The sequence below is a fragment of the Molossus molossus genome, unplaced genomic scaffold (assembly GCF_014108415.1).
Source record: "Molossus molossus isolate mMolMol1 unplaced genomic scaffold, mMolMol1.p scaffold_m16_p_10, whole genome shotgun sequence".
Taxonomy (NCBI): Eukaryota; Metazoa; Chordata; class Mammalia; order Chiroptera; family Molossidae; genus Molossus; species Molossus molossus.
Window position 1 is genome coordinate 50,738,318 of NW_023425345.1, and position 12,931 is coordinate 50,751,248.

General features: G+C 54.5%; 1 protein-coding gene across 3 annotated transcripts in view; it reads right to left on the minus strand.

The window, feature by feature from the left end:
- Window positions 1–12,931, minus strand: part of FMNL3 (formin like 3) — a 55,594-nt gene that overhangs the window by 1,519 nt on the left and 41,144 nt on the right. The window contains exons 6-26 of one of the 3 annotated variants that reach the window (XM_036252889.1): window positions 11,581–11,733; window positions 10,256–10,364; window positions 9,758–9,834; window positions 9,312–9,405; window positions 8,164–8,238; window positions 7,465–7,575; window positions 7,004–7,153; window positions 6,500–6,601; window positions 5,314–5,593; window positions 4,594–4,662; window positions 4,380–4,504; window positions 3,977–4,179; window positions 2,994–3,228; window positions 2,772–2,840; window positions 2,571–2,651; window positions 2,339–2,468; window positions 1,525–1,685; window positions 1,112–1,213; window positions 680–772; window positions 269–392; window positions 23–139 (exon numbers count right to left, since the gene is read on the minus strand). In XM_036252889.1, coding sequence (XP_036108782.1) covers window positions 48–139; window positions 269–392; window positions 680–772; window positions 1,112–1,213; window positions 1,525–1,685; window positions 2,339–2,468; window positions 2,571–2,651; window positions 2,772–2,840; window positions 2,994–3,228; window positions 3,977–4,179; window positions 4,380–4,504; window positions 4,594–4,662; window positions 5,314–5,593; window positions 6,500–6,601; window positions 7,004–7,153; window positions 7,465–7,575; window positions 8,164–8,238; window positions 9,312–9,405; window positions 9,758–9,834; window positions 10,256–10,364; window positions 11,581–11,733 — 2,635 coding nt within the window. In that variant the 3' untranslated portion in view covers window positions 23–47. The remainder of the gene's footprint in view (window positions 1–22; window positions 140–268; window positions 393–679; window positions 773–1,111; window positions 1,214–1,524; window positions 1,686–2,338; window positions 2,469–2,570; window positions 2,652–2,771; window positions 2,841–2,993; window positions 3,229–3,976; window positions 4,180–4,379; window positions 4,505–4,593; window positions 4,663–5,313; window positions 5,594–6,499; window positions 6,602–7,003; window positions 7,154–7,464; window positions 7,576–8,163; window positions 8,239–9,311; window positions 9,406–9,757; window positions 9,835–10,255; window positions 10,365–11,580; window positions 11,734–12,931) is intronic. The other 2 variants (XM_036252890.1, XM_036252891.1) reach the window with 2 other exon arrangements.

Sequence of the window (12,931 nt, forward strand, 5' to 3'; positions counted from 1 at the left end):
GGGCAGCTGTAGTGCCCAGTACCTGTCAAGGGCCCCAGCCTTAGGGGTTAACAGTTTGATTCATCATGGTGGGCTGCATCGCAGAAGAAGCGTGAGCCCCGCTTGGCAGTACGGGCCGTGAAAGGGACACTCTTCAGCACTGTGGCCCAGGAGAGAGACACCGTGGTCAGGACCCAAGGGGGTGGGGTTGGAGGAGAACCCAGGGAGTATGATTGGGTTTGGGGAGCTGAGCCCAGCACCCAGGCCCCAGGAAAGACAAAGGCCCCACCTGTGATGATGTCCTCAATGGTACCATCTTTCCCTTCGTACACAGGTCGATGCTCCTTGGCCTGGCGCCGCCTCAACTCGGCAATTAGCTCCTGCTGTTGCCACTTATTCCGCTGGGATGGGGTCTAGGGCCAAACATTTGAAGGGAAGGGAGTGATCACTAACCTACAACGGAGATAGTTCCTGCCCCAAGATGCAGTCTAAGGACGCCCTTGATTGTGAACAGCAGCCCAGCCCCAGTCCTTGCCTGGGAATCCCCTCCCAAATCCCCTCTCTCCATCCCTTTGGATGTCAGCCTCAGGCCCTCTGGGTGGTCTATGGGCTCCAGCTTTCCATCTCTTTTTCATTTGCTCCACCCTCTCCTAATCCTTTGCCTGGTTTCCTCCAGGCCAGGGCTCTTGGTCCCACCCACCTTGGCATCCAGTTTCTTGGCTTCCTGAGCCAGCTGCTTCTCCCGCATTACCTCCTCCTGCTTCTTGCGGGTTTCATTCTCTTGTTCTGCTTCCTAAGAACCATGGTGTGTGTGTGAGGGGGCTGGGTTGTGAGGCTCACATAGACTGTCAGGGGAGGGACTGACTCTAAGGGTGGAGAGTGGGTGGCAGTGGGACCAGCAACCCCAGGTGGCCACCCTCTGGAGGGGCACTTCCTGCCCCAAACAATGACAGGAAGGGCCTGGGCCCCCACCCTGCCCACTAGTTCACAGCTAAGGCCTATGGCCAGCTTCCATCACTCCCTCCCAGGACTCAGAGGAAGACGGAAAAGGCCCAGACTTGAAGCCCAACCCTCTCTCCCCTGACCAGTTTTCTCTTAGCCTTTTTTCTTTAAAAGCCTCTCTCCTGCTCACCTTGTAAGAACGAATGAATCGGACAAATACTGGGAAGAATACAGAAGGAGGTGTGGTCTTGGGACTCTCACCGAAGTAGCGCACAACTGCATTGTAGGCCTCCTGGGGAAGGGTGGGCAGAAGGGGTCAGCCTGGCAGGGAAGGAGAAGCCTGGCTCCCCACCAGGGACAGGAGGCCCACAGAAAGCAGCACCCAGCCCCTATGGGCTGGAAATGAACCCACATTCCCAAAGTTCCCTAGAGTGCATGTCACCAGAGGCAGCTGCCTGCCATCCCCAACAGGCCTCCCACCCAAGCCCCATTAACCCAGCCTGCCAGTGCTTGATAAAAGTTCTTTGATCCAAGAACCAAAACTAAGCCCACATAGAGGGCCTTAATCCTCGTTGCTGCCACCAGCCCCCACCCTGTGCTCACCTCGGCTGTCTTGGCATCACGCTGGAGCTTGTCTAGTTTGCCTTCATTGGTGCTGAGGAAGTTCCGAAGGACACTGTTGTCATGTATGCTGCACTCACGCCGAATCAGCTCCATGCCCCGGCCCAGCTCCTTCACATCTAGCAGCACGTTCTCCAGGGACACTGATTACCAGAATCCAGGCTGAGGCCTGCCCAGGGCCTGACATACTCACCTCCCAGCCCCGGGCTACAGTGAACTCTGGCCCTTCTCAGCATAAGCTCACTCAGGGTCTCACGCTCCTGCTTCTTGAGCCCCCCGGGTGGACACAGAGAGGGTATACCAAGCTAGCCAGGCTCTCACAGGGGCAAGGAAAATGAATGGAGGCTGGGAACTTAGGACCCTAATGGGCAAAGTAGCAAGGAAGGCAAGACAGAGAGACTACTGGTCTTCAAAACAGAGCTGCCTCAGGCCTCCCCCGTTTTCATGAGTGGGGCAGAAATAATAGCTACCTATGTCTGAGGGGCTTTATGGTTTTTCTAAGCACTTCCCACACGTCAGAGAAATGCAGTCTGGGGCCAGCCTGAAGGAGCTGGAGTGAAGAACCACTGCTGCCTTCCTCTGCCTGCTCCCACCGCACCCCGTGAGAAGGGCTGGGCTGGGGCTGGTGCCTGCAGGAAGGCTCCCTCTGGGGTAGCCCCTGCCCATGGCACCAGCAGAAAGCTTTGAAGTGGTCAGAAAGAAGACAACAAAAGCCAGAAACGAAGGGACCTGAGTGTTCCCTGTCATAGATTCCTGAGATTGTCATGAGCTGAACATGAGAATAGGCTTCCCTCACCTGCTGCAGCCTTCTCCACAAAGTGTAGCTCGTGCCAGAAGTTGGCCAAGTCTGGGTATTTCTCCTTCACCGTCAAGGCAATGAAATGTAGCAATGTCATTTTCCTGTCGGTAGACTTGGTGTCCAGCAGCTGGGGGATGGGGGAAGGGGCAATACGAGAGGACTGAATACCCTGGCCCCACAGCCACTGGCCCTCAGGCTTCTAGGCTTCGTGTTGCCCCCACAATCTTACCAGATCCAGGCTCTGGAGCTTGAAGCCATACACAGCTCCTCGCTTGCTGCTGTTCATGTAGTTCCCTAGTGCAAGTATGATCTGTCCAAAAGGTGCATGGGAGGTCAGGCCAAGCTCTGCGAGCCCCTTCCTTCTCTTTATAGCCCTAGGTCCCCACTCTAATCTGGGACCCACCACACCCCATCCACAACCTCTCCCCACCTCTAACATCTGCTTCAGCTTCTGTGAGGACTTGACAGAGGCAGAGGCTGCAATGATGGCATTGAGTTGCTAGAAGGCAAGAGGAAGAGCTGAATAACCCCAGGCTAGGATGGGGCAAAGTCAGTGAGGAGCTGGGAGGACTGGCAGGGCCAGGGAATGTGACTAGTAGGCGGACAGTGGAGAGGGAACTGCAGATGAGTGTGATTTGGGTGGGGGCCCTACCGGCGTGAGCATCTGCAGGTTGTCTTGGAAGTTGCCCAAGAATGCCATGCCAGCCATTCGCTGGGTCAGCCGTTCCACCTTGCTGAAGAGCAGCATGAAGCGGTCCTCAGCCGCTAGTTCCTCCAAGGGCTGCCGCTCCCGCTCATATTGCCGCAGCAGCTTCACTTCGGCCTCTGTGGGCAGGAAGCGCATCAAGCACTCCACGAAGTCCACAGGTAGTGTCTGTAGGTCATACCTATGTAGGAGGGAGGAACCCCCTCAGGTCTCGCATTTGCCCACATTATCCGTCATCCCTTTATTCTCCAGTTCCTAGAAGGACTGAAGGTGAGGTCTGTGAGCAGGAGACAGGTCTGTGAACAGCCAGAGAGAGAGGACCATCCTTGGGAAACATTCTGTGCCCTGCTTAAAAACCCTTCGATATCCTCCCTCTGCTCCTAGGGAGAAGTCTTAACACCTGAGCATGGCTGAGTAGGCCCAGTCCACACGACTTCTGCCCACCTTTCTACCCTGTGTCTCCTACTCCCCTCCTTACACTAAGGCCATAGCCAATTTTCAGTACCCAGGGCACCATGTTTCTCCCTCCAGGACCTGAACTGGATTTCATACACTTCCTTCAGGTCGCAGATAAGACATCACCTCCTCTGCGGATTCTTTCCTGCTTACCCAGCTCAGCTACCTGGCCCTCCCTGTTCTCCCAAGGCTGCCTATACCTCCATCACCTTGGTGGTTATCACTCAGCATTACTGGACGGTTTCTGCTAGACTGGGAGTTCCGTGAGTGAAGGTCTGAGCTGAATCTCCAATATCTCACATAATGCCTGGCACATGACATGGATATAGTAAGTTCTGGCCAAGCCAGTGGATGACTGAGGGGTATGAGGCAATTCTGCCAATGCCCTGGAATCCAGAGAAGCCCAGGATCCAAGGTGGAGAACTGGATTTCCAAGTGGCTGGGGACTAGGGCCAGGTCAGTGGGAGCCTCACGTGTGGATGGCTCTGCAGATCTCCTCAGCTGAGCGGCCAGCCTTGCGTAGGGTGATGGCCAGGTTCTTGGCACGATTGGCTTCCAACAGGGTCACTTTACTGGCGGCCTTTTGTGCTGTTTTGTTCTTAGAGCAAATGAGGTCAAGGGCAGGGCCCTGGGCTTTCGTCTTAAATAGTTCTTCAAACTTGTCCAGGTCCAGATCCTGGCAGAAGTTGACAAGAAGGAAAATGCTATGGCCTCTTACTATTCAAGGAGCCCCGGCAGCCCTTCCAGCAGCATCGGCTCAGCTCTGGATCACGGAGGGCTGAATCTGAGGGCCTTTCCAAGGCCAGGAGATCTAGCAACAAGGGCAACCTGGACCCCAGCTTCCAACTATGCCCCCAGGGCTCCAGGCCCTGCTACCTCCAAGATCTTTTCATCATCAAGTTCACTGAAGACAGTGCCACTGATCTGGTTGGGTTTCAGTGCTGTCCAGTTGAAGACAGGTAGCCGGAACTTGGTCTTGATGGGCTTCTTGATGCGAATGGCTAATTTGGAAGGAGGATCAGTGAGACTGGGGCCAAGGACACACTCCCTTGGACCCACTAGCCCTGCCGAGAGCCCTGTGGACACTCACCCGACAAGCCTACTGTCAACACCACAGAGGGAGCAGCACCAGGGAGAGGTGGGGCTGGGGGACACTTGTCTGGGGGAAGAAGAACAGCACAGTGGCCCAGAGGCCAAAAGGCTCTTCAGAGGTCCCCGCCCCTCTGCCTGCCCCACCTGGCCTTAAAGACACTCAGGAGCCCTGGCCAGGTGGCTCAGGTGGTTGGAGCATTGTTTTGTACACTGAAAGGTTGCAGGTTTGATTCCTGGTCAGGGTGCATATGGGAGGCAACCAATCCACATTTCTCTCTCACACTGATGTTTCTCTCTCTCCCTTCCTCTCTCTAAACATATTCTTGGGTGAGGATTTTTAAAAAAAGAGAGACTCAGGGAAGGAGGCTGCATGAACTCCTGGCCCAAGTGGCTCCCAGGGGTCCTAACTTGGACAGGGCAGGCCTTGATAGTCTCTGACCTACTCTCTTTCGCTTTGATCTAAGCCTCCTTGGCTGACTTCAGAGGAATTGGGAACAGCAGCTTTGTGATCCTTAAAACAGATCCATTTGGCCCTTAGACTCCCTTCCCTGGTAACCTGAGCCTCCCTCAGATCCTAGACCACTTCCTCAGCCCTCTCCCAACTGCCTTCACATCCTTCCAGCCAAGCCCCTTCTCCCTGAAGAAGGCACTGCTGATGGGGGTTTCAGTCCGGCCCCACAGTGAGGCTGACCCTCCCAGCTCCCAGAGTCCACCTTACCTGGTAAAGGGGGAGGGGGAGGGGGCAAGGGAGGAGCAGGCGGGGGAGGCAGAGGGAGGGCCTCCTCGGAGGGTGGAGCTGGAGCCAGAAGGTCCAGGTCAGAGGGTGTCATGCCCGAGCTCATCTCCACAGGGCCCACCCGGGCCAGGGCCTCGCTGCCCACCGACTCCAAGTCCCGGGCACTGGGCTCTAAGTGGCATCGGCGCTGGAAGGCCTCCTCCTTCTCTTTAATGAGCCGCCGCAGGGTGTGCACCTGGTGGCTTGTGTTCTCATAAGTCTCCTGTTGGGCACATGTGCCATGCAGAAAAGAGAGGGCTGAAGACACAGCAGGCACTGCCCCAGGAGACAGACTTCCTACCCGAGGCTCTCCCAGCTAGGATCTCTGGAGGGTGTCCAGAAGCAACACAAGAAACCCAGGTGGAGACCGGGGAAGCTGAACTGAGGAACACAAGAGTCCTGCCATATCACTCCCCTCCCCTCCAGCCTTAGTCTCACTGGTCCCTCAAGGCCCAGGTAGAAGGTGCTCCTGTGCCCATCACTGCTCTCACTTCATTTGGCCTTGTGTACTCGAGAAACTGGGAGCCCCCTACGGACAAGACCCTGCCTTAGCCATCTCTGCATCCTCCACATTCCCGATGCAGCATGTCAGACTCCTAGTAGGGGCTCAGCAGATAGATACTGAGCTCAACAGAGTCAGTATAACTGTATTCCTATGGAAGAAAAGGTAGGTTGGGGCATGACTTTATAACTAACAGAAAGTTAGCTTAGGGGACAGAGAAGACACTGAAATATGAGGAGTCCCTGCTAGTGGATCTCCTAATAACAGCCCTGAGGACCTGGACTACTCTGAACCTCCTCAGACATAGGGCTGGGGGAAACACTGAGGGTGTGGGGCGGGAAAAGCAGCAGGATGCGCTGGTAAGAGAAGGGCTGGACCCCAGACGTGTCCATGGGTACCCCATATACTCCCATCTTCGGTGTATCCCTGGCTCACTCTGGCTTCAGCTTCCCTCCCCAACCAAAAAATGGGGTGAAATCATCAGCCCATAACCCTAACCCTAACCCTCATCTGAGTGCCTCAGGGTCATGAATCAAGATCTGGATTCTCAAGGAAAGAAAAGCAAAGATCCCCAGGCCCCGGTGCCCAGCAGCAGTCAGGGACTCCCTTCCCCTGGTTACTGGGTACCTTGATGCTCTCTAGTTCCTTCTCCCGCTGCAGCAGCTGCTTCTCAAGCTCCGCCACCCGCATCATGTTCTCATTCTCTAAGTCCAGAAGCTTCTCTGTGAGCTGCAGGATGGGAAGGACAGGTTTGGGGCTGGCCCTAAAGCCTGGGCACTCAGCATGGCCTGAACTCACCAGGACCTGGGCCCCAAAGGCAGTTTGGCCTGGTAAGGCCCAGGGTCTGAGACCACATGAAACAGTACAGGGCAAATAATCATATCTGACTCTCTCAAGCCGGAGGCCACCTCATGCCTGGTCTTGGAGGTCAATAAATGTTCAGATCTCTAGATGGTCCAGCACCTCGGCCAAAGTGTGCTCTAGAGAGCCAGAGCCCAGTGGTACCTGAGGCTTCCCTGGGCTCAATGTGGAGGCAAGTGGATCAGCTCAGGATACCTAAAACTCAGATGTTCTCCTCCTTTCCCCACCCTCAACAGTGGTTCTGGCAGCAGGGGAAGACCAACCACCTACGTGGGACACGTGCTCCTCCAGCTCCTCCACCTTCTCCAGGGCCACATTCTTGGTCTCGGCGTCCTCCAACAAACCCCCCACGTCAAACACATTCTCCAGGTATGCCTGGATCTGCACCTGCAGCTTCTCACTCTCCGTGTGCCTTGACTTCTAGGGAGAGCAGAGGGAGCCATAGCTGGAGGAGCCTCCTAAGAAAGACTTAGTCCTCATCACCCTCCACACTGCTGCATAGAGCATAAGACCCAGGGAGTTTCTACTGTAGCCATGCCAGATTCTCGCCCCATGGAGCTGCCTGATTGGGGCACCCTCTGCGGGAAGGTCTGAGTCCCATGCCATAGAAGACAGGTAGGGTTCCAGGAGCATCCATGACTACGCTCTTGTTAAAGAAAAACCCTTTGTGATACGACTCAGCTGATCCTTTGCCCCAAAGCTCACCCCGTGATGACTTGCGCCCGGCTCACCTGCAGGAACTCCTCCAGCCCCAGCTTAGTAAACTCATACTGCAGGTGGACTCGGAAATTCATATCCTCCACCGAGTGCACCACAATGTTGATAAACTGCATGCAGGCCACCTGGGGAAGAAGCAGCCCCAATGGGCAGAGAGGAAGGGCAGGAGACACCAAGACACAGGGAGGGTGGGTGACTGTTAGAACCAGCATCGTCAGATGGATAATCAAAAACAGTGAATAAAAAAGTTACATCTTTCTGGGAGCAAAAGAGCATTTTAACTTAAAAAATATGAAACTTAGTATTCAGTGTGTTAAGTAAATTATATGAGAAATAGATGTGAATGAAGCTCCTGCTCTGATTTCCTCTGTGTACCAGCAGGCACTTCTTGAGACATCCCTACTTAGCTGGAGACCCTGGACTGAAGGGCAGAGAAGCTGGAGGCAGAGCTTAGGAAACGAAAAGCAGCTCAGAGAAGGTCCAAACCCTCTGGCAGTAAGGCCACCAAAAAAGGGAAGGAGGCATATCTGGGATGCCCAAATGAAACTGTCTTATAGTTTCCAAAAGCTTTCTGGGGTGGGCAAGTAGACAAGGAGCATTTACTGGGCAGAGATAATCATTCTAGGTTCTATACAGAATATCAGAATCTACTGTCAGCCTGGCCCCTGTTCTCAGGAAGCACACCACTGCTGGGCCCAGGCCCAGTTCCTCACCATGAAGTCGATGTTGCTGTCCTCATTCCGGAAATATTCCATCAGCTTCTCAAAGCGGTGCAGCTCCTTGCACACCTGAACAATGGAACTTCTCAGTGAAAGAACCTGCCCTGGGCAGAGCCCATGCCCCTGAACTCTGGCTCCCAGGTATATCATGGCCAAAGGACTGGTTCAGACCAAGTTTAACCACAACTCTCTCTATGCAATGAGCCATTTGGTACATGAGAGAAGAAAGCCTGGGACCTGGCATCTGGCCTGGTTCCCTGGTCCCTCACAAACTTGCTGAGGGAGCTCAATAAAGCCCAGGCCTTTAGGTGCCTCTGGGAGTAGGCCAACAAGAAACAGGGTCTGCTGTAGCCAAGTTACTGAAGGAAGGAGAGAGCAAGGAGGAAGGCTGTATGCCCTGGCTGAGGCAGGGGGCTGAGGTCCTAGTGGGGATACAGGAGAGAGGCCAGGATGCAGGAAAGCCCCTGTGCTGAGTGGGGGCCCGAGACTCCTCTGAGCTCTGGCTTCAAGGAGGAAGAGCCGTTTCCTGGCATGAACAATGGATGCTAGGGAAGCAGTGCACAGAGGAGAGGGAAGGGGTGGGGCCAGCAGCCGCAGCTGGATGTCGAGGAATATTATGTTCAAGCAGACAGGAGTTTTAGAACCAGGCCCAGAGCTGGGGAAATTCCAGAGCAGAACCTCTCTTTCTGCTCACCAATATCAGCCACCAACCCAGAAGGATCCTTGCTTGCCTTCTCCTCTCACTGCAAAGACATCTGCCTTGGGCTATACCAGTGGGTCCACTGCCTCAGAACACTTGGAAGCCTGTTAAAGTACAGACATCCAGGCCTCCCTGGAGTCTGTTCACTGAGCAAGCTCTTCAAGCATCCTGATGCATGGCCAGATTAGGACCACCTTGTCCTCTATCTGAAGGCATCCTTAACTGGCCAATCAAGAACTTCCCTGGCACACAATCTGGTAAGACTGAAGTTCTGGTTTTGTTGAAAACAAAGAGCTGGGGGGAGGAGGCGACAGGCTACTTAGGTAAGCACTGGGATGTTAAAATCATTGGAATATGTAAGACTGCAGGAAAGGCTGTTTACCTCTCTCCCACCTCCAAACACAACACAACACACACACACACAAAAATGCAGAAAACTGACCTCTTTGAAATTGTCAAAGGCAGCAAGAATGATTTCGTGACCTCCCCGCACCAAACACACAGCTGCTAGGAGCTCCAAGACGAGGGCTTTGGTCCTAAAGGGCCAAGAAGGAAGCTCAACACCCTAGCTCCCCACCATGGCCACTGCACAGCTCACCTGAACAACTGAGTGAGTCCTTTCAGAAAGAGGAGACAGCCTTAGTGGTGAGGGGAGAGGCTGGGTGTGGAAAAGAAGGCAGAAGGCAGGCTTGCTCCCTCACTAAGCTGTGCAGACCAGAGGGAAGCCAGGACCCTGCTTCTGTTCCAGCAGAGGTGAGGGAGCTGAACCAGGGCACTGCCCCAGGCCAAGGACCCCATGACCAGGGGTGGGGGTGCCCAGGGGTGGTGGAGCCCAGATCTCCAGAGCCCTGAGCAGAGTAGGGAGAAAAGGAGAGGGAAGGAGCTCACCTTGGATTCTTGTTGTTGAGACTGAGCGCAATCTCATTGACAGCATGGGGGTGGGACATGACTAGGTTGAATCCATACTGTAGCAAGAGAAAAAGACAGAAGGAGAGGAGACCTTGATGGTGAGGAAGGCTGATCCTTGACTCCTTGACTGCAGGCCCACCAGCAAACCTGTCTTTTAAAACTGGTACCCTTGCCTTGGCCGGTTTGGTTCAGTAGTTAAAGCATCAGCTCACGGACCACAGAGTTCCTGCTAAGGGCACGTACCTTGGTTGTAGTTTGTCCCTGGCCCTGGTTGGGGTCATGTGGGTGGCAACCAGTCGATGTGTCTCTCTCACATCGATGTTTCTCTCTCTCTCTCTCTCTCCCTCCCTCTCCCTGTCTCGCTCTACCTGAAGATAAATGCAATAAATAAATAAATAAAAATAAAGCTGGTACCCTCCTGGTTCTCCTGGTTTGGCAGAAGAGGCCGAGCACCCGTGGCTGGTGCTGTCCCCTTACCTGATAGTTCATAATGGCTCTGAGACAGAGGATGCAGACGTGGACATCATCCTTCTGGCTCACTAGGCGTGAGTTCTTCAGGGCCCTGCGCCCAGGAAGAGTGCTATACCTGGGGGAGAGGTGGCTGTTGGTGAAGGGTTTAGGAGTGCTCACCATCATCTAGACAATGGGCTGCCACTCAGCAGCAGCAGAAAAGGACAAAGAGGACCTTGCACCACCAGCCCAGAGAGAGAGGGTGCAGGGGTAGGACCCTCAGCTGCTTCACCTCCCTGTAGCAGGCCTTCGTCAGCAACTACCCAGGATCTCATCTGTATAATCAGTGCCCAAACCTCCTAAGCCCAGAGGTCCTTCAAAATACAACAGTAGGTGTGTAGGCCTTCCTAGTCCTTAAGATGGGCCAGGGAGATGTTCATCTGAGCCTTTCCTCCTCCTCCTTCCAGCCACTGCATCTTCCACACATTCCCTGGGGCAGGCGCACTTGGCTCCCATCCCACTTCTATGTCCCAGAAAAGACAGCACAGACCCCAAAGGCATTAGGAGCACCTGGGGTTACATATGACTTTGCACACACACCCCCAATGATGTTTCATGGAAGAAAGGAAGCACAAATGGTATCTGCTTATGCATGATGGGAATGATGAGCAGTGTCAGAGGGCAAAACCCAAAGGAGCCCAGGAGAAAAGCATGACATGAAAGAGAAGCCACGGAAAGGGCCACAGGACACAGAGGAAAAGCCTCCCTAGGCAGGAGGGGCTCAGACAAGTCATCAGGTCCATCCACCTGCCTCCGGGCAGGACAGCTCTTAAGATACCGCAGACACATGAACATCTTGGAGTCTTGGAGAGAACAGGCCTAAAGGAAGACGTAAAGGAAGGCGAGCAGTGGGCAGGCTGGGTGGGAGCTGGTCTCCGAACAGTTGACGGGGCAGAGTGCAGAGCCAGAGGGAAACAGACAGACGGACCAGAGCTGGATCACCCGGTGAAGTTGAGGGAACTGGGTGAGTACAAGCCCTGCCTGAGAGACTTGGAGGAATGCCAGAGTGAGAATGAGGAATGGAGGTGCCCCCAGAGAGGGGATGAACAGGGGGAAAGCTGGAACCCCAAATGGGGTGGGCACAGCTGAGGGCAATGTACTTACCCAGGACAGATCGCTGGGCAGAGTCAAGGAGACAGAGAGGACAGACCAGAGACAGACTGGCAGGCAGAGGGCAAGAGAGCTGAGCCTGGAAGCAAGAGTGGAGGGAGGAGCGTGAGCACTCACCGCTGTTACCCAGGACCTGGACTGGGACTTGGGGAGGCAGGCGGGCAGAGCGAGAGCACACATACCGGAGCACAGACTGGCGCGCAGAGCGAGCGAGGCTGTTGGTGAAGGGGGCTGACAGGGCGCTGGGTGGCTGCAAGTCCTCGATGGACCTGCTCCAGGACCGGAGCTTTTCAAATGCACCATCGTCACCACTCTCCAGACCCTCAAAGTCAAACCTGGAGCAGGAAAGGACACACATGCACACACACAAGAGAAATTCAGTGCCAAGACCCTGGCAAGCCCGCCCCTGCCCTGTAGACTTCTAGGGCAACAATAAGCAAGGGCAGTCAGAAGAGAAAGTGGAATTGGGGAACAGAGACCCAACCCTGGTTGGGAGAGCCAGCAACACAGGACAAGGGCAGCACGGGCACAGGAAGCAATCAGGAGGGGTCTGAGGAGACAGGAATGCTGACGGAGGCCCCCACTGGTCAGGAGAGTCAAGGAGTGACCTCCCCATGGGCCCAAAGGAATGTGGAGCTGGAGTCTTTCTGCACTCTCAGCCTCAGATGGGACATCTCAGAGAAGCTGTGGCTTTCCATGTGGAATCTGCCCCTTGGAGAAGTGATGGGGAACATGCCAACTACAGGTCTTGCTAGTTGGCAAATGGCAGCAGCCAAAGGAGCCTGAGTGCCCTGAGGGAGCCCCGCTGGTTCTGGGTTGGGATCACGAGGGCAGGTCAGAATAGGAGAAAGTAGGGGTCCTAGCAAGCCCAGAGGGGGACAGCCTTCTATGTCCAGGAGGAGATCACGGTTCCATAGTATCACTGGGTTTGAAAGACTGAGTTTTCTATGATTCTATGTAAGGCCTCTAGATTTTTCTGGTACAGAGGCTCCTTGACCCTCAGCTTCCCTGGGAAAAGGAATCACAAGGTCCAAGGTGTGGACTGGCATCCTTAGTCTGTCCCTACAGGAGTTGGGAGGGTTTCTCTGTCACTTCCTGCTTCTGGGACCAGATTTTCAGCAGCTGTGGAGTGTGACCAGGGCAAGAAGGACAATTAAAGATCGTAAAGCCATAGAGCCCTATCCCTTACATATCCCCATGTCTGGATAAACGCCCTCTGAGAAGCAAGCCCACTCCTCTTTCCTATCTTTTCCCCCTGCAGGTCACTAAGGACTGAGTGAGCATTTCCACAGGTTCTTTCCCCAAAGAAGCTTCTGCTTAGACATTCACAACCCCAGGGGTCAAAGGCACAGAGACCAAGGCTTTCAGAAGCAGGAAGCAACATCTGCACATGCCTGAATGTTCCAAAGGAAGGAGTGGGCTCAGAGTCCTGCCAATCAGAGGATGTTTAATGGGGATAGAGTAGAAGAGTCTCACTGACAGGGAAACAGCTTGCCAGTGGCTTCTCTCTATCAGTGTATTGCCTACACTGGT